Source organism: Typopeltis vanoorti, chromosome 7, assembly GCF_054136105.1.
Source record: "Typopeltis vanoorti isolate ZY-2024b chromosome 7, IOZ_Tvanoo_1.0, whole genome shotgun sequence".
NCBI lineage: Eukaryota > Metazoa > Arthropoda > Arachnida > Uropygi > Thelyphonidae > Typopeltis > Typopeltis vanoorti.
This window is the reverse complement of record NC_143555.1, coordinates 72,580,138-72,601,699: the sequence shown is the minus strand read 5'-3', so window position 1 is coordinate 72,601,699 and position 21,562 is coordinate 72,580,138. Positions and strand designations below refer to the sequence as shown.

Genomic DNA, 21,562 nt, shown 5'->3' with positions numbered 1-21,562 from the left:
AAGAAGAAAGCATATCAAAAGTTCCTTGCAAATAAGTAAACTTTGTGCTCTTAGAGAATACAGAGACAAATGTAAGAAAGCTAAACACTGTGTAAAAACTAGCTAAACAAAAGTCATGGGAGGACTTTGGTAAGAACATAGAAAATAAATATCAAAAAGATTGCAAGATATTCTGGAGGTTGTTGAAGAAGCTCAGAAATGGAGGAAAGAGTGCTGTAAAAGGAATTAGGGATGATAAAGGTGATGAAAACTGGAGAAAAAGATATCCTTGAAGTATGGAGTAATTCCTTTGAATAATTGCTAAATGAAACAAGCAGTGATGACAGCACAGTGGTAAAAAACACTGACCTGGCATGCAGTGAGGAATATATATCCATGCTTGAAGAAGAAAATGTCATCAAAGCCTGAAATGTGGAAAGCAGTAGGAGTAGATGATATTCGACCGGAAATGCTCAAGTGGAGATATAAAAGTCTTGCAATGGCTGCACTGCATATTTCAGAAGGCCTGGACAGAGGTATAAATTCCAGATGATTGGAGTAGTGCTCTCATACGACCCATATATAAAAAGGAAAATAAAACTCAATGTGAGAATTACAGAGGTATTTTTCTACTGAGTGTTCCTGGTAAGATATATGTAAGTATATACTTGAGAAACTGTTGAGAAGGATTGTGGAAGAGAAGCTTGGTGAAGAACAAGCTGTAGACTAAAATATACAAACATGATTGAAGAAAAAATGAAAGAGTTTGAGAACAGGAACCAAACCTTGGAGATTCAGTGGCAAGCATTGAAGAAAACACTGATTGATTTAGCCAGATAGAGGCTGTCAGGATCTGATTTTCACTTACTACAGATTGTTGAGAAATCATGTGAATATAACAAAGATCTGTATTTAATTTTTGTAGATGCCTGCCTCATTACCCGAGTGATTTGCGTATCCGCTCTCCAGCCAAAAGGCTGTGGGTTCGAATCTCGCCGTGGGCATGGATGTTCGCGATTGTCTATGAAAATAGTAGTAGTGTTCGGCGGTAGATGAAGGTAGTTGGAGTGGTGGAGGCTGAGAGTTGCTGAGTAGGTTCCCTCTCTCGATGAGTCTTTGGACTCCTTGGATGTGTTAGATAATAATATATCTGGAAAAGGCATATGACAAGGTGCCAAGAGAGAGAAGCTATTCGAAACGCTACAGTTATATGGTGTAATTAGGGCATTATATCAATCAATACTTATTCTTTATTTGAGTTGTAAGTCAGCAGTTAGAATTGAAGGAAGTACAGGAAGATGGTTTAATGTTAAATCTGGTGTGAGACAAGGATGTACATTATTCCCTCTGTTATTCATTATCTATATGGATCACATTATGAAGGAAAGTGGTATTAAACATGATATCAGAATTGGAGTGTTAATGTCAGCTCTTTGCTTTATGCGGAAGATGTTACATTTCTAAATAAATCTGCTACAAGTTTGCAAGATTCCCTGACTAAAGCGAATAACTGTTGTAATAGATTTGGTATGAAGGTCAGCAATAACAAGACAATGAAAATAGGCAAAAACATTGAAAATATCAACTGCATTGTGGATGGAGAACCTGTAGAGCAGGTAAAACATTTCAGCTACTTAGCACAATTTTTAGTGAAGATGTAAATTTAATATGGAAATAGACAGCAGAATCAACAAAGCTGGTATGGTAGGAAGTCAACTGAATAAATTTATATGGAATACAAGAGAAATTTGCCAAAATACTAAATTAGCTGTATACAAGACCGTATTCAAGCCAGTTTTAACTTATGGATCTGAGAGCTGGGTCAGAAGTAAAACATTTCCTGAGAAAGATTAGGGGAATGAACAGATGGCATGAATGGCAATATCATATTAAAAAATGAGGATATTAGGAAGGAACTTGACATTGTCAGCATCCAGGAATGCATTAGTAGAGCTAATCTCACTTAAACAGAATGGGAGATGAAAGATTAGCAAAACAAGTGTTCTCTGCCAGGTTGCCAGGAAAATGACCCAGAGGAAGACCAAGATATATGTGGATTGATACAGCAAAAGTGCCTTAGAAGATAGAAGTATAAGATCTGATAATGTTGGAATCTTGACAGGTAACAGACTGATTTGGAGGAAAATTGTAGATAGGAAGTTAGTAATGATGTCATTTTTCATGTAGTATTATCATATCCTCTAAACCCCTTGAGGGTATATATATATATATATATATATATATATATATCAGGAATTTGATGATGAAGGATCAAAACCTCTGCCAGAGTATATCAAGACACTGTGTTGAAACCTGTTGTATGGCCCAAGAATAACACCTTGTTTCATGGTAGGCAGTAACTTCCAACATGATTCGGCCCCTGCACACAAGGTAAGGACCACTGAACAGTGGTTGGATGCAAATGTGACTGATGACATCACCATCTGATTGGCCATCTGTAAGTCCTAATCTGAATTCATTGGACTTGAAATCGTGATTGGAGCCTGAGAGAATAGACTTCAATGAATTTTCTGAAGTCATATGCTCTCAAGGCACCTTGAATAAGGTGTCTTGGAATCGAGTCCAGATCCTACGAAATATCTGCAAGTCATATGTACCATATCTGACCTCCATTATGTTGACAACCATCTGAAAGCTATTTGCAAGAGTGAATAGGTTATTTCTGATATTCCAAATGATTCTCGCAGGTAATGCATGCTATAGTTCTATAATTTTCAAACTAGCAACTATTTGGAGTTTCCAGAGGTTTTTTGTATATTTCTTCATCTTCATGAAGATGCAATTGGTTATACTTTTCAAAACATGTAGAAATTTTTGTATTAAATCTATGAGTAAAAAGTCGCACTATTTTTTAGTTATTTAAAAAAAAAAAAATAGTCATTCACGTTATATTTTCAAACAAAAAATATATCATCTATGTACCACCACCAAGTTCTAGGTTTTTTTGCTTCGATGTCTTTAAATGTTAAGGCACAATCTATAGTCAACAGTGTGGTCCAGATATGCAGTACCGTCGAGAGGGTGTAGCATAGAGGCCTCCTGCCTCTATATGTTAGCTAAACTAACAATTCCTGTTAGCGTAGCAAGTGCGGGAGGAAGTTTTTCCAAGCTTAAACTGATTAAAAATTATTTGCAAACAGCAATGACCCAAGAGGGATTGGTTGGTCTAGTAACTATATCGATAGAGGCGGACATAGCTTATAATTTAAATTTAGAAGAACTTATAATCAGTTTTATTGTGCGATATCCCCCATAGCGCAAACATTTAATTAATATTATTATGTAATCATTTTGCATTAATATTTCTCTTGTAATAAAAACAAAATAGAAATTGGAGATTTTCTTATATTTTTGTCTTATAATCCATCAGGCACTATCTAATCTGGCGACGGCCCTGCAGATAAGAGTTTTTTTTTTTTGTCCCTTCATATTGCCACCTTATATATAATGATTTAAAAAGATAGCTGTATCTTAAGTTAATCTGAAAACCACACACAATGAGTGCACCATCTAACTTTCAAACATCTAGTGGATTTTAACTGAAAGCCCCTTGGTTGGAGAATGAAAGTGCTATCTACTCTTCTAGCCAGTAACTATGTGGCCATTTCCTTTCTTTCATTCTTTTTTTCATACGTTTATAAATAGATAGAATGTTTTAGTATTTTATTAATATTTTAATATTTACATATTTTATTTCTTTATTTTTTTAATAGGCTGCCTTGCCCAAAGCAACCCATGTAGACCTATCTTGCAACCATATCAAAACTCTTCCTGTAAGTACAAAAAATATAGTATAAAAGACAAATTTTATATACCAGGTAACCTGACCGATTACCTAAGTTTATCTTTAGTGAGTGCTAAGGAGCCTCCCTAGCTCAGTTGGTGTAGACCAGTGATAGCGAACCTATGACATGTGTGTGTAAGCACTGATACACTTGAGGGTTTCAGGTGGCACTGCTTGGATGTTGAAAGATATCGGTATTCTGATGACAAAACTGTGATAAATCGTGTAAGATTGCTCTCAGTTAAGGCGAAGGTAGGTTTGTTCATTGAAAGAACTTTCTACCAGTAGTCAGCAACAGAAAAATCATTAAATGTAATGTAAGTTTGTAATTTCAGTTTGTTAAAATAATTGTATAATATGAATTCATAGATTTTATATCAATGTCCTGTTAAATAAATAGCCTAATATGATGTGTATAAGTCACCATCTATGATTATGTAGTTACATTTATAATGCATGTATGCAAGTGGCACATCAACAATGTCAATATTTAAAAAAAAAAAAAAAAAAAAAAAAAAGTTTGACACATCTGGGTAAAAAGGTTTGCCATCACTGGTATAGATGAAGCCCTCTGGTCGGAAAGACCTGGGTTCAATTCCCTTCCATGACGTGAGGGACCTTTATCTGGTCTCTTTTGACTAAAGTTCAGTTGGCTGGTCTCATACAGAGGTAGATTTTTTTTTTTTTCACCCAGAAATTCTGGTTTTACATCCCCCCCAGAACAGGCGAACTGGCCCCGTGAACACATGCATCTACAGACATAGGACACTCTGGGAGGGATAGGGCTAACCACCTTATCCTCGAGTTACAGTTGAGAAGTCCAAGAATAGTTTGAAGGTCATGGGCACTTAATTGCCTGTTAGAACCACTGATGATGAGTGCTAAAGTGCAGCAAATTAAACATCATGCAGAGGAAGTATCAAGTTTTCTGCAAAAGCAGCAGTTTTTTTTTTTTTTTTTTTTTTTTGCAATATCTGCAGTTAATAAATTAAAGATGCCAAGAAATTAGATTTTTGGTTTCATGCTTTATCCAAATGTAAGCAAACAAAGTTGACACATGAAGTAGCTTCAGGCAGGACAACTTGTATATAGAGGCTCATGGGTGCACATTAATTGCCTTAGGATCCCATAATGCAGTGCACATATCCTTACCGACATGTATACTGCTATGCATTATGGGAAGGGCCATTATCCAGACTGATTTCGACTTTTATCGAGGTCTCATCAGTGGGAGCCAGACCTAGAAGTGATATGAAGGTTGAAGTAATGCAGAACTCATATTTCCATATATGAGTAACCGTAAGGTGGGACCTGACTGATGAGACCTCCTTAAAGGACGAAAGTGGTCTGTGTAGTGGCCCTTCTCATAATGCATAGCAGTATCATGTCTGTAAGAATGTGCATCGTATTATGGGATACTAAGGAAATTGATTTGAAGTCATTAGCCTGTATATACGAGTTGCCCTGTCATGAAGTTACTTCATGTGCAAACTTTGCTTACACTTGGATAAAGGATGAAACCAAGAATAATTTCTTAAAGATGCCAAGAAATTATATTTCTTTGCATCTTTAATTTATAATATAACCAAGTGGAAAAACTTTCAGTATCCACAAGTTAAGGAAAATGGTTATTCCTCAGTGCAGCCCTGGCTGAATTTGTTGATGTAATTGCTGAAATGAGCATATTTTATAAAAATACAGCCATGTAACTTGGCATGATAGAAACCTGATAGTGCCGGCCTGGTTGGCTGAGCTGTTAGCACATCCTCTCTACAGCCAGAAGGCTGCTGGTTCAAATCCCGCCATGGGTGTGTATGTTTGGATGTTTGCGATTGTCTGTGAAAATACTGGTTGTCTGTGGTGGGCAGTAGATGGCATTGGTACAGATGATGTGGTTTGCTGTAGTTGGTGGATAAAGTGGTGGAGTTGGAGAGTTGTAGAGTAGGTGCCCTCCCTCAATGAGTCTTTGGACTCCTTGGAGGTGTCACATAATAATAATCTTCTTCTTCCTTCTACTGGCCTGTTACAGAGCTATCTTAAGCCCTTCTAAGTCGTATCCGTCCCAAGGAGGGTAACTAGCCCTATGTCTCCCGTTATATTCTGCGGCTGTGTGTGTTGGCGGGGCCGGTTTGCCTGCCTGCAGGAAGAAAAACCCCCAGATAAAGTGGGGAGAAAAACCCTGCTGTCCACTCTGGCTAACTTGGCTATGTCTGAGATAGATTCTTAAACTCCTCAGGCCAGCGATGGGAATTAAACCAAGGAAACTCCTTTCTCAGGCATATGGTTGCAAAGCGTATAGCTACTAGGCTAAGTGCATGGATAAATAATAATAATCATAATTCTGTCTGCTGCATCTGTAAATTGCTTGTGTTCTGGCTAGTTTGCCTGTTTTGTGGCATTAAAAGCCTGACTTCCCTGTAGAAAATACCCTGCCACCCTCACTTTTGAAAAGCCCCAATAAAGGTTCTTCACATCCTAGATGGGATTTGAACCTAGATCTTTCTAACCAAAGGGGCATCATCTATCATCTGAGCTACAGAACCTGTAGTCCATTGATATCACATTTTTAAATAAATGTTTCCTTTGCTTGGTGGCCAAGGTTGCTCACAATTTCATAACTAATTCATGGATACCTGAGAGTTATGCTCGCTAACCAGGGCTGCATTTACCATTAGACACAATTTGGGAGCCTTTCTCTCTATGGGGCCACATTTTAAAACCTTATTCCTCACAAAGAAATAAAAAAAAAAACAGTGTAGTTATAGTTGCAAAATAAAATACTTATTTTTAAATATTAAATTCATCATATAAAAACTAGAGGCCACTGAAAAATTTGTGAGGCCTCCCACTTCCATTTGAAATAAGTACATTGCTCTTTCCTTAGAATATAAAACTATCAGGAACTCCTGTATTCCATAAAATTCATGTATGTAAGCGTGCCATTTCTTTTCTGGACGTAAATACATGTCCAGCAAACCTGGATAATATTCTGTCCACCTGTTGAAAGAACATGGATAAGAAGTGCAGTTTGACTGTCATGTCCATTAGAAGGGGCAGTAATCCTTCACGCTGAAAAGAACACTTAACTAGATTACCTGGCATACGTAGTAGCTATGTTCAGTTGCCTACAGCAAGAAACACAGTTGCTTGCTGTTTGCTCAGTAACCGGAATCTAAGTTATATCAGACTGTTATAACTTAGATATCAAATCTAAGCTATAGCAGACAGTTATACGTAATCTAAGTTATATCAGACTGTCATGTAAATACTATGAGTTATATTCATTTTTTGCTGCCTTGTTTTTATTGTATAATTATAGTTTTTAATGCCAGCGTAAAATAAATCCTTCCATACTTCCTTCACTTCATATTGTATCACTTTGGAAGATCAATGTCACTATCAATTTGTTTGCTAATTATTTTAATCACCAATACATTTTAAAATTCTCCTAGAACTTGATTGAAGATAACTATTTTTGTCAAACGATTATTTTATAAATTTATGAAAATCCAAATCTAAAAATGAATACAGCCTCCATCTGTTTCAAATTAAGTTTTCTTTTTATTCATAATCTTAGTTCGAAGGTTAGTTCACAGATTGTGCAAAGATTTGCACTTTTAAATTTTGCTTTATAGAGAATCATATCATGTAATGCATAATTTTTATAATGTAATCTATAAGTTTTTGCATTTCAACTTTCTTGGTTTTCCCCCTAATCACTCACTACAAATCGAAATAAACGGCAGTTATGAAGTCAACTGTTATGTACATATTTTCGGCTAATTTCAATATTATGCGGCAGTTTTGAAGTAGTGATATTTTCCCTACAGTTTATCTTTTGAAACGTGTAGGTGCATGCGTCAAAAGGAAATTTTTTTTTTCAAAATTTTCATAACAGAATTAATTCGCCTTTAATGGCTAACTCCCCGTCCCAAAATTATCATCCCCCCACACAAAATACTGCTAGATAACGTGCACTTTCTTTTTGTTTGAATTCATTATTTTTCCAAAGTAATTGTACCAGAGAACTTTTAATATTCCGATATTGAAATTAAATTGTGATTATTATAAATTAGCAAATTTTGTATATTTTTTCATTTATATTATTTCCTGATAAGTATAAATCATTAAATTATGTAATATTGGGGAAATTAATGTTTAAAAAACAGTTTGATCTTACAAAAGCAATATCAGAATAAAATGTTTTGAACGTCTGTAAAGCAATCAGAAAGGTGAAAAATATAAAATAAATTTCTGTGTGTGTATTAGGCTATTAGGGACTTTTTAATGCGTTTACTGAACGTGTTTGTTTCTCACTTTCTCAATAATTTTCGTTAGCTTATGGATTGTTACTCGAGCAGAAAGGAATAGAAAAAAAAAACATAAATGATTATGTAATACATATGCACCTTTTTCTTTTAAATAATTCAAATCTCTTTTTTTTTTTTTCAAGATAATTGTATCAAATTATTTATAATTTTTCAATAATAAAAATGAAACTGATCGCTATAAATTAAGAAATCATTTTGGTATAACTGTTGTATCAGCCTGTAAGAGATATGTCAGTATTTTTGTGTTAGGATGTCTGTATAGACATCCTAACACAAATATACATCAAGACATTCTTGGACATTCCTGCAATACATCAAGACATTCTTGATATATTCTGCACTACAGCTAGGTGTGATTTCTGGGGAAACTTTCTCTCTTGTCTTTTTCAATAGCATTGAGTGAAATCTAAGTTTAACTTTTCCTCCAGTTAGGATGATTATTATGGAGTATTTCGAAGATGTAATAATATTTAGAATTAAAAAAATAAATAAATAAATAACAAAAATAACACTACTGAAATTTCAGCAGACCGCTGACCAACTGATTTCAGATTGCAAAGAAATAGTACAGAATTAGATGCTTCGACGGCACAACAATATTATTGCTTTATTTTATTTATTTTTTAAAATTTTTTTTTGTCAAAATGGTAAACTTAACTAACAGATTTTGAATACTATCTGAAAGCTTTCAAACCAGTAGAAATTTAACGTAGTTATATAATTGAGTTCCAGAAGAGGAGAAGGGAGGTAGATGCAGTAGAAAATCTTCAAAATGACAGAAATTTTGAATTATTTTGTGTAGGATATTCTTCATATTATGTTTTCAGCATATCTACAGTGGTTACACTGGATATTATAGTAATGCGGATTCTAAACAAAAAAAAATCGGTTGCAGTTTTATGCAAAAGACAAAGGCGAAGTGTCTCTGATAAAAAAATACTGTTGGATATAAATTTTTGATATTAAAAAGACTCGCAATCGGAAACCCCAAGTAATACAGTTTAACATCATTTGTTGTTCATAAAAAAAAATCATTCCTAAAATTGAAATGTGCGACCCATATAATCTTATTTTGCAAGGAAAGAAAGCAAAATGTCATGTTTATTTCAATAAATGTTATTCAAAAAATATAAATATTTGACATTTCCAATGCAAACAAATATTTTGATTATTTATTTTTGCATATGTATAATTTGTTTTTATATTGGGAAGAGACACAATAAATTGTGCAGCAAAAAAAGGTCAAATATCATAGGACAGTAAAGGAAATTCCAAATAACGGTAATTAAACAGATAGTTGAGTAATAGTAAAATAACGGTAACTAGTTTATTTTAACAAAACCAAGATACTACTGTTTCTATTTTTGTATTTTTTTTTAGCTTTTAACATAATTGTTTATTTTATTTATATGTTTATTTTGGATTTAATAAAAATTTATTTCGCTTTTGATAGATTAATATACATAATGATGCCAAGAAAATTTGAATCCAGAGCTAGTAAAAGAAAATGACTCGGAGAAAATGAAAAACAGTTAAATAGTCAAAAGGGGGCAATTTTGAATTTTTCTTGCGTTCTGAAAATGAAGAATTGCGTACAAATTAAGTTGTAGTTCACATTTCTTGGAATGAAAATGAAACATTGGTATCATTATGAGGAAAAGATGAAAATGAAGAAAATCAAAATGACGTGGAAAACATAGGAGGGAAAGAAGTAAATGAAACAAATCAAGAGGGGTCCTGAAGAAAATTTTCAATCGGAGTCTGTACTTACCAGCAAGCAAACTATCTCTTATCCTCATGGATAGGCTTATGTGTTCATCAGACATGTTGTAATAGATTTAACATATTGATATTATTATTACAGGCAACTCTAGGAAGTCCTTAGACTCATCGAGGGAGGTCCCAAATCATGTTCATCACAACTATTTGACATTCACACAGTATCTATCATACCTTGCCTTGAACTCATTCACTGTCATAGCATCCACAACAGACTGACAGCTTATTCCACTCATTCATCACTCTAAAAGTAAAAAACCTAGCTCTAACTCCCTTACTAACCACATTCTTGCCCAGCTTCCATGGATGTCCCCTAGTCCTCCTACCACCAGTCCTGTTCTCAAAAATATTCTCTGAATTAATCCTATAGAAATCCTTCAACAATTTGAATGTCTCAATCATATCTCCCCTCCTATGCCTATCAACCAATTTCTGCAACCCACAAATCCTCAACATGTTCTCATAAGGTTCATTCCACAGACCTGCTATCATCTTGGCCACTTGCCTCTAGATCCTCTCAACCTCCTCCCCATCAAGAAGAAAACTAGGTGACCAAATCTGGGCGCAGTAGTCGAGATGGGGTCTTATCAAGGCTTGATACAGAGTAACAATAACATGCTTGTCTCTGCTCGTCAAAGTATTCTTCAGCAACCAAGTGATTTGATAAGCTGATATGGCCACGTTTGCAATGTGCCCCCTAAACTTCAACTCTTTATCCACCAACACTCCTAAATCTCTCACCTCATCAATTTCCTGGAGTACAGTTCCACCAATGTAGTAAACTGCTGCTAATCTTTTCACCCCAAAATGTATAACCTTACATTTTGCGACATATCTGTGTAGGGGTATCCAAAGCATGGTCTGCCAGAGGTCTACACACAGGATCAATTGGAAAGAAACAAAAGTAATGCACAGAAGCTTTTATAAGTCAGAGAGGTTGTTCCTGGAATCAGCAGAAGCCTTAAAACATACTCAAAATCTTAACGAGTATGGCTGTATTAATCTACCCAAGATTTGGGAGACAGTCATCCCAAGACCAAATTAATATTTATTACTTTTATTTTATTTTTTCAAACTTCCGAAGACTATTATTTGGACTACTATTTCAAAACTTTGAACTTTTTTTTTTACCTAGATGGTGCCCTATTATGACTTTAGTCTTGTGTTGCACACTGCAATTACTTATACTAGCCCCACTGTTACACCAGATTGTGGTTGTCTTGCATTTGTAACAAACTTTGTGTCGTGTGCTATGAAGATGCTGGATATAATACCAGTGAAATATTAGCTTTTAAGTTAATAAACAGTTATTTTCTTATCCATCTGTGTTCATATTAATACCGTTAAATCTATTACAACATATCTCTTATCCTATCGATGTAGCAGGAGTGGCCACTTACTATTAATGAACAGTTTATCGAGCATATTTTAATAAATGTGCGATATTTTTTATTAAAATAAACCTATTTCTAAATTAGAGAGCTCATCATTGGCTGAACATTTTGACAAACCAGAAACAGCAATTTTTACAATTGTGTAGGACAAAATTTTACAACTAATACATGCTACTAGTAAATCCCTACAGGATCCTGATATGGATTTGTTTTTAGCTAATAATTTGTTACATATTATTGCAATATTGTTACAATAGTCTTTAGTTGGTTTTATTTTAGATATAAGAAATAGTTTTGCTGCTGTAAATGAAGAAGCGAATTTATTAACAGATGAGACAAAATTTAAAGATGAAAAGGAAAGAGTTTTAAAAAAAAAAAAAAAAAGTGACGAAGTTTCACAATCTAACAATGAGATTATATTACATGGGAAAGAAAATTTCGCTGTGAACACTTTTAATGTCATTTGCAATAAGCTAATTTTGGAAATTAATGAAAGAACAAAAAAAAGCTATTTCGACATATTAGATATGTCGAAATAGCTTTTTCGACATATCTAATATGTCGTAGTAAAAACTAATATGAAGTAAAAAAATGCTCATTTTTTTGAAGAAAGATGTAGATCAAGACAAGTACAAAACTAGTATTAATAGAATTTTACAAACTTATGGGACTGATATTGATTCCAGAAAAATTTACTGATGAAGTTAAGCAATTTTTAATAATGATAAAGGAAGAAAATTCTTCAATTAAAAATATGTAGAAATTTATAAACGATGGGTTAAGGTCTACTTTTCCGAACGTAGAAACAATTTTAAAAATATTTTTGATGATATCTATTTCAAATGCAAGTGCTGAACGCTCATTTTCAGTGTTGAAATGAATAAAAAATTATTTAAGAAGCAACTTGCACCAAAATGAAACAAGTGACCTGTTGTTATTATGCGTTGAATCAGATGTAATGGACAATTAATTATGATGACATAGATATATTTGCTAAAACCAAAGCCAGAAAAAAAAAACTTTTATTAATTTTTTTTATTTAAATTTGAACTGATTTATTTTTATGCTTCTTTTAAAATGCAAATATATGTAATACCAATGTTGTATTGTGTTATTAAAATGAGTTATTATGAAAATGTTGACTTTTATTTTCAATAAATTAAAAATGCTTATTTTTGAGGCCTCATAATGATGATGTGCCTAGGGCCTCCAAAAGTATAAATGCGGCCCTGTCGCTAACTTATTATCAATTTAATCTGATATACTAGTATTGACTTTAAAAAAAAATTTCATACCCTACTACATTTTACCATTTTTAAATTATTAGCATCATCAGGACAAACACATAAAATAAGGAACAACATATTGCAGAATGGATATGTTTCAATCTGTCAACACAGCTCTTGAACTGTTGTTTTATAGAATAAAATCATTTCTATAGGCATACTCATTATGTAGGATGAGCCATGTATTATGCCCATTTTGCAGCATTTCTAGTTTAATATTTGTTTCTTTTGATAAGTTTAAAGTTAGTGATATGGATTAGCATTTGCAAAATATATTTAGTATAAATTAAAATTATGTGGTAAACCTTATTTGGTGGGTGTACTTTTCTTTATTGAAAAAGTAAATGTATGTTCCTTTTACTGTAAAGATTAAATTTCTGTGTTCAGTATTTTCATTTTGTATGGTAGTGTCTCACATAAAAAGCCAACTCACATATATTAATGTGGCCCTTGTTTATAAATTAAATGGAACTGATTTGACATTTTGACTGAACATTTTGTATGAAAAATTTTTATACCTTAGAGATTGTTAAACTTAAAAGTGTACTCACTGACTAGACACAGCAAAACTCTTTAGCATATCATTGCATTATGTGGATATTAAATGTTCTAATCAGCAAAAAAGAATTTATATTTTGATTTATTTATTATTATTATTATTAGCATCCAACCTGCACGGAGTCAAGAGAACCATCGTGAGATACACTACCAATAATTTTCCGAACACCCTTGTTATTTGAAGTTATGGAACAAACACTCCAGGTTTGCCAATAACATAACTGGTGTACAGACAGCAGTATTTTATCGTAGCAGTTGAATGCAGGTGGTATGGCAACAAGATGTGAACTCGGTGACTTTGAGAGAAGTGTCATCGTCGGATGTCACATCGGTGGCATGTCCGTATACAGTAGTGCACTCGGGATTTAATCTTGGGGAGGCCCGAGTTGAGTAGACTATTTGAGAATACACACTATGCATCACATACGACCTATGACTGAGCATCTGCAATGATTGTAATTCATAAGTAGTATAGAAATAGAAGACACGACACAACATAAATAAAAACAATGAATTTTAATTAGGAAAGGATTTTTGGAAAATTTTCTAGTGTTTTTTCCTTTTTTTTGGGGGGTGGAGTGCCACTGTCCATACATATATTGCCACTCAATTGGAGCATCAAAATCAATGGTTGGCGATGTGATCAACAAATAGAGATGTTCTGGCATCACTGGTGCAGGAAAGCATCCAGGGATGGCTGCCAAAAATGACTGACAGAGGACAGGAGGGTGTTAAAATGGGTGGCAGGCAAAATCTGGCTACAATTGTTACAGACCATCCATGATGAGCACCAGTAACACCATGGTGAGCTTAATACTGTACAAAAAGAGCTCCATTTACTGGGTTTCCATGGAAGAACATCAGCACACAAACCGAACATCAAACAAGGCTGCTCATCTGGTCTGGTGCGTGCCAAGAGCATGTGAACTGGACAATTGACCAATGGAAAAGGGTATTCTGGAGTGATGAATCAAGGTTCACCTGTTTCCAGTCTGATGGCAGGATGTGGAGGCATACTGGTGAATGCTTGTTACCACAGTGTGTTGTACATACAGTAAAGTTTGGTGGTGGAAGAGGAATGGTGTGGGTTGCATTCAGCTGGTTTGGAGTGGGACCACTGGTCGTTGTCCATGGTTCCATGTAGGTTCCACCTGGGTAATCATGTCTGTCTACACTGTGGAGTTTTTATGGAACAGACTTGTGTTACTATCAAGACAACAGTGTCCCATGCTACATAGCTGCAGCTGGTATGAAGAGATGGGTGTTAGACTGCCCTGGCCTGCACAGAGTCCTGACCTCAATCGCTTCAAAACCTGTGGGACGAATTGGAGTGGTGATTGAGGTCCAGAGCAGCTTGTCCTTGATCTGTGGCTGAACACAGTGCTACTTTGATGGAGGAATGGAGGCAAATTCCACCCGATTTGTGCCAAACATTGGTGGATAACTTCCCTCAAAGTGTATAGGAGGTGATCAAATCCAAAGGTAGACTGGACATACCCGCACACAATGTTTGTCTGCTGGTATCAATTATAAATTGCTAAAGTGTCCGGAAAGTTTTTAGTAGATAGTGTATATATATTTGAACAACTGAAGGTTTGTGGTTTTTGAGAAAAATTGTAGAGAAAACTCAAATGAGGAAAGGCTTATGTGTTAGCAGTACATGTTAATTTATTTTAACTGTATTGATTACAACACAAAATGATAAGAAAGTAAATAATATTTATTAACTTATTAGCAAGTATTTTTCTGTTATTATATCCAGCCTCTTCAGAGTAAGAACAGTCATGATACACAAAACAATTTGTTATAACAGTGGGACTAGTTTAAGAAAAAAAATTGTGATAAAAAAAGCTAGTTTTTCCATATATTGCCAATTTGACATATGGTTTAAATATGGTGCATAGCTGATATTTATTAAGCAGTGTAGATATCTTTTCAGATGTGCTTGAATGTATGGGATGGTAAGAGTTTTGTTGAAGTCTTGTGTGTAATAGGCAATGAAGAGGATTTCTTTGGAGCATTTAGTATTATTTCTTCCTATGGGGATTATAGCCATTGGCTAAGAAATGGTGATGCAAGTGAGTGAATTAGTGTTTTTAGGATACCATACTGTTGAGCTGGATGGTGTTATTGTTTGTGCAAATAGCTATCTATATGTGTGTGGGTTTTCTATAAACAGAAAAAGATAATAAACCATTAAGGACAGTCAGTCATGTTCCATTGTCAAGTGGATTTTAGGCTGTTGGTTATTTAAATGCACTAAAAAAGTATCCATTGTATCTGGCATGTGGCTAAATAGCAAACACATCATCAACATAGTGCAGCCAAACCATGAGAGAGTGGCTATATTCATTCTCTGTAGAAATTGCCAAAAGGGGGAGTCCATTGCTGTCTCATCTAGTTGTTTGTATATCTTTCCTTTCCATGCAAAATAACCTGCATGTACTGTAAATTTAAATAATTCAAATATATCTGGGGGAAATATGATTTTAGGAAATCAAAGGTTTCATTAACAGTACATTGGTAAATAGTGAAGTAATATCAAAACTAATCATTACATCTGAACTTTTTAAGATATGGTTTTCTAATATACTTTTTAGGTGAATAGAATTTTTAACAAAGGAGGGAGAATTATTTGTGTATGTGTGTGGGGGTCTAGTAATTTAGGTAAATGTTTAGCAAGTGTGTATGTGGGACAGATTATACTGTATTTATTATTAAAAACACTAAATGCTTTACAGAAATCCCATTTATTGCCTATCATGCAAGAGTACAGCAAAACTGTTACAATCCATATGTTCAAGACACATTTAAAAAGATACCTGGAGTGCTTGATAAATATCAGCTGTCACAGCAGCTAATAAATGTCAAATTGGCAACTCTCTCATCCATTCACCTCAGGAAAAAACTCTTCTTTATCACATCCAGGAGTTTTACCCTGATCTTGTGACCTGGGTTACTATGGCCCGACAAAAGAACTGTTGACATTCGCCTTGGTGAACATAAAAAAATACATTTGGCACTATCATTATGGCAAGTCGGATCTAGCAGACCATGTCTTGGATATCCCTTCATGCAGGATCAAATGGAAGAAAACTGAATTGCTACACAGAAATCATAAGTCAAAGAGATTGTTTTTGGAATCAACAGCAGTTTAAAACATAATCCAAACCTCAACAAGTATCACTGTATTAATTTACTGAAAATCTGGGAGACAGTCATTTTAAGATCTAATTAATATTTGTTTTCTCTTTTTTCCAACATGGATTGTGCCAATACAACTTTAGTTATGTTGTTCATTACAATTTTTTTTGAACTAGTCTCGCTGGTATACCAAATTGTTTCATGTACTGTGAGAAACTGTTCATGTGCTCTGAAGATGCTGAATATAATACAAGTGAAATATTAGCTAATAAGTTAATAAATATTAATTATTTTATAATTCTGTGTTGCAATTAGTACTGTTAAAATAAACCAACATATAGAGAAAACTGTTTCAAAGCAGGTAAATGGAATGAAAGAAGATGAGAATTTTGGATCTGGACATTGAGTAAGTGTTGAGCAGTAGCTACTCATATGTTTACAAGCTTTAGGGAGAGTTGAGGAACAGCAGCACTCATGAAAATACCTGTAAAAGAGGTATAAAGTGGAAGTCGACAGTGGAAACAATGTTTATGGGAAAGTCACTGGGGTGTATTGGTGTGAGAGGGATCCCAATTTAACAGATTGCTCTATTCTGGATAGCATTGAATTTTTTGGTATGTAGCTTATACGTGAGAAGAATATTCTATGGTAGGGAAGATTTGAGATTTATTCAGTGTTAAGAGTTATACAGGTAAGAAGTAATGTTTTGAGTGAATAGGACTTTTTGTGGAGGTCAAGCATGCTGTTATGTTATGTTGTGTTATGTTTATGCCTGGAGAGGCTAGATGTGTAAGTCCAGGAAGAGATATCTGATCTTGTGCTATTATCATGGGTATATGAGGAGAAATATGGGACTTTTTACGTGAAATAAGAGAGGATTATGTTCTGGTGGCACTGAAGTTGACAAAGTTATTCTTACCCCATTGAAATATGGCAAGGAGATCTCTGTTTACGGCACTGATTATGGTGCTGGTAGCAGTGTAAGATTTTGTATACAAGCTGCAAGCCAAATTCTTTATCAGATGAAAAAGAGGAACAGAAATTACTGTCACTGACAAAACAAAGTATGGATAGGGTTTAAGGTTAGTTAAGGATCATTTATGAATAGGAGGAAAGGAGCGGGAAAAATTAGAGTTCCTGGGGGGGGTAAGTATTGGTGGTGAAATCTGAAGGAAGCCATAAACTACAACTCAGTGAATGATTAGAGAGGAAATTGGCAGTCTAATTGCAGAATGTGTATGGTAGACCATGAGATGGTAATTTGGTAAGTAGACTTTTGTGTCAGATCCAATTAAACTGAAATGTCTTGAGTGACCACATGGTCACATGGCATATCTTTTCCTAACTTGTGTTCATGGATGGGGAAAAAGAGCCACTGCGGATCAAGAGTGGCAAAATCCATTTTGGATTCAGTGATTAACTGGTGGGCTTCTAGAAGGTGAAGGAGTTGATTGTTGATGCAGGAGCCAGAGGAGAGGAATGATGCCAGGTGGTCAGCCTTATTTTTGGGTGATGTTACAAGAGTGCTATTTCGATGTGAGAGGTGAATGGATGGACAAAAGTAGCCCTTACTGACCTCAAGGACCAAGAAATCTCACTTGCCATATGAGGAAAATACAAGTTTTCTGCACTTAGGCTTTTTACAATCTGATTTGTATTTACTGATATTCTTTGCAACTGTTGCATGTTACAATATATGCTGAGTGGAATGCTGGACTTCAGTTATAAGTCATGATGTGTTGAATTATTTTCATGGACTGCCTTTGCACATTTTAAAACCTTGTCTGGACTTCTGGATTGAATAGGGAATGACCATTCTAGTAAGAATTTTTATTTATTCACTTGGAGTAGGTGTTTGGATCAGAAAAGTAGATAACAGTATTCAGGAAAGAAGGATTAGGAATTTGGCAAATCTTCCCATTTGGCATTACTGCAGTGTCAAATGAGATCTAGAATAGCTGGATGAAGAGCTCTTAAATGAGCTTATGGTCAGAGTTACCAAGAGGAGTATTATCATCTTCAGTATATGTATCAGGAAAATTGATTAAGATGAGATCGAGGATGTTGAGAGTGGGAAGAATTATCGGATTTTAGTTTGCAGATGGGTAGTTTGTGAAAGTTACTGCTGAGAGCAAATATATCTGCATCATTTCTAGCTTGATCATTTGAGTTGAAGGGAAGCCTTCTCCAACATGACTAAGTTGGAGAAGGCTTCCCTTCTTTAAATCTTCAAGGAAGAAGACCTTGCTTTTTTGGGCATTTGCTGTAGATACTTAAGCTTTAAAGCAATAATGAAAAAGGTCGAAGTAACTACCAGAATTCGAAGAGCAGTTGACAATGCATAAATCCTACTGAATGAATCTTAAAAAGAATCATATGATGCAATTTAGAGTTGAAGTGAACTGTAGTAGTTCAAAGAGGTCAGTTGAGGTCATTCAGGTTTAGATGTATATAATCGTGGGAAACATTGTTTATAATTGGAGTTAAACCCGTGAAAGGTAATATGTAGGTTTCTCTTAAGGTTTCTGAAGAGAACCAACCAGTTCAAAAAAGCTGCCAAACCAGTGAAACCTTTATGAAATGCACTAATAAAAGGCAAATATACAGATGCTAGGTTGTGTTCTTTTAAGTAGTGCAATCTAAGGCAAGTCCGATTCTGGGGATTGTATTCTCACAAGCTCTCCCATCAAATTACGAAAATTTCATAGTTTCTAAATACATTTGGCTTTGAAATAATGTTGGATCTCTAACATCTTTAATATCCGCTACAGTAAGGCCCTGTTTAGTTGCTACCCAAATTAACCTATTCGCTATAATGAGTGTTTTTTCTGAACCCTAAAAAAACACTAAATATTCTACGATTTGATGTAACGTGTTCTATTCGAAGCCTGAAAAAGTGCTAAATTTATGCTAATTCAATATATCACTGTATTTTTCTTGATTTGTATATAATATGATTATTCCTGAAAACCTGAACCAATCAGTGAAAGGTGACGATTCGTCGTAGCACTGTAATTCCCCTAAATCCTAAATGTATGTTTGTCCTGTGCATTTGTTTTCCCCGTACATCGTGTAGTTGTTTATTGGCAGTGAATCAGTATTGAGTGAATCATCACTATCAATACGATTCGGAGTGCTGCGTAAAACGTTATTTATGTGCTGTAATCATCAGTATTATTGACCAAGGAAATCAACAAAAATTCTATTTGTTCATTAAAAATTAATTGTTACTAGCATTTTTTAAATTATTCAAAATGAATGGGTTTGCAGATGATAAAACAAAATTGATACAAGAAAGCATTTCACTCTTCATTAAAATGCAGGCACTGAGGTGATTAGAAAAAGGTAAACTTCTAGTTGATATCTGGCCTTTTCCATAACATGATTATGGAAAAGGCCAGAAGTATTTTTAATCATATTCAAAAACAAAGAGGATGTGAGCGAAAACTTTGCAATGGTTGGTTCGATAGATTTAAAAAAAAAGCAACCTCTGACAATTGCTTAATGAGAGAAAAAGAAAATGACAGATGATGCTAGATGACTTCATCACTAAAAAATCAAGGATTTCAGGAGAGCCAGAACCTTCGACAGCACAAAAATAAACTTTATATTTCTGTGTGTGTATGTATGTATATGTGTTATGTATATTTTGCAAGTTAACATAAAAATAACTTAAAATTAAAGTAAAACTTGTTTATTCTTGGTCGTGTTCCTCTAGCCTTATTTACTATTTACCCTGTTTAGTGCTTTCTCTTCTAGGAACTCATCCTGAGCGTTAATCTGGGTATTACTGTATTTCTATATAGTAATGTTTTTTTTTTCATTGCTTTGAGCTTTGCTGTTTTCTGTGTTTTTTGTTTGTTTTTTGTTAGAATTCTTTTTGTTTGTTTTTTTATTTGTTGTCAAAAGAACTTTTTTTTTCCCTAATTACACAGGTTAATAATCCTGGATAGAAATTTTTTGTTATTGTGAATGTTTTATCTATCTGGAATGGAACAGTTGATTTTTTCCTCTGGAGATATGTGTGTGTATGAAGCTGTTACTATATTTAAATGCATGGTCTATGGAATGCTTCATATGAGGATAAGTTGAGGGTTTGTGGGTTACAGAAGTTAAGTGTAAAAGAGAGGATATGATAGTTTTATAGGATTGATGCAGTTGAAATTTTTTAGCTCTTGACTAAAGTGGGAAGAACAAGGGGTCATTCCTGGGAATTAAGTTTGTGTGTGTGTGGTTAGTTAGGATTATATTTTTCACTTGAAGAGTGATGAACTGGTTGCCAGTGTTATGAGTGCTTTTCAATGAATGTGTTGCTGGATTGTCTCCTCAACATTTAAAACATTAAGTTTTCTGTTTTGTTTAGGACATTACTGTCTTTCCCAAATAACTATTCTGTGAATAATGTTAATTTGGATTGTTGTTTTAGATGGATAAATATTCCATCTCTTATCAATTCCAGCCTGGTTGGCTGCATTGTTAGCATATTAGCTCTCCAAAGGCTGTGAGTTAAAATGCTGGCATGGATGCTTATGATTGTCTTTAGATGGGAGATGAATTTGTCAGGTGTGAGGCTACTGCCCCACTTACTGTGGATTGAAAAACCTTTCATATGGGTTTATCATTTAAAGAAAAAAATGCACAGGAAATTGTTGGTGAACAAGATGTTTTGAAATGAAGCCAGTGTAACTAAGGGTATGAGGCTAGTGTATTATGCCTGTAAACTGCATATGTTCTTATGTTGACCTGTTTTGCAGGAGAAAAAACTCTCTCACCTCTGTATAGAGATTGGCTAACTCACCTTTACTCAAAAAAAAAACCTTGAAGTTCTCTGCATCCTAAATGGGATTCAAACTCAAGCACTTTCTAATTAAAGTGCATCTTGATACTGGCTGAGTCTGAGGGCTATCGGAGAGTAAGAGATATTTGGAATTATGTTGGGGCATTTTAGGTGACCTGTGTAAGATTGTCAATGATAAATACTTCATCTCTGTTAGATCAGTGCAGTCATGAAAAGGAATCCATTGGAGGTGTGAAGATTGAAATCTTAGAAAGAGAGAGGCCATGAATTCATTATTATCAAAGTTGAAATGGGGAAAATCAACCTTTAAAGAAATGATAAAAAAAAAGTCAGGATGGTGACATTTGAAGGTGAAAGTAATCTGAGAAATTAGACAAGAGTTGTAATTTGGATACACTTTTATATGTGATATCAGAGTGAACATACATAGTGCTGCCTTTGAGATGAAGAGTAAAAAAGAAAACCTCTCACTCCAGCACACTGACATA

General features: G+C 34.5%; 1 protein-coding gene across 1 annotated transcript in view; it reads left to right on the top strand.

Moving 5' to 3' along the window:
* The window catches only part of LOC150104775 (leucine-rich repeat-containing protein 59-like), a 142,029-nt gene that overhangs the window by 17,403 nt on the left and 103,064 nt on the right, over nt 1-21,562 (top strand). Inside the window, exon 2 of the mRNA XM_090395347.1 lies at nt 3,714-3,773. Coding sequence (XP_090251473.1) covers nt 3,714-3,773 — 60 coding nt within the window. The remainder of the gene's footprint in view (nt 1-3,713; nt 3,774-21,562) is intronic.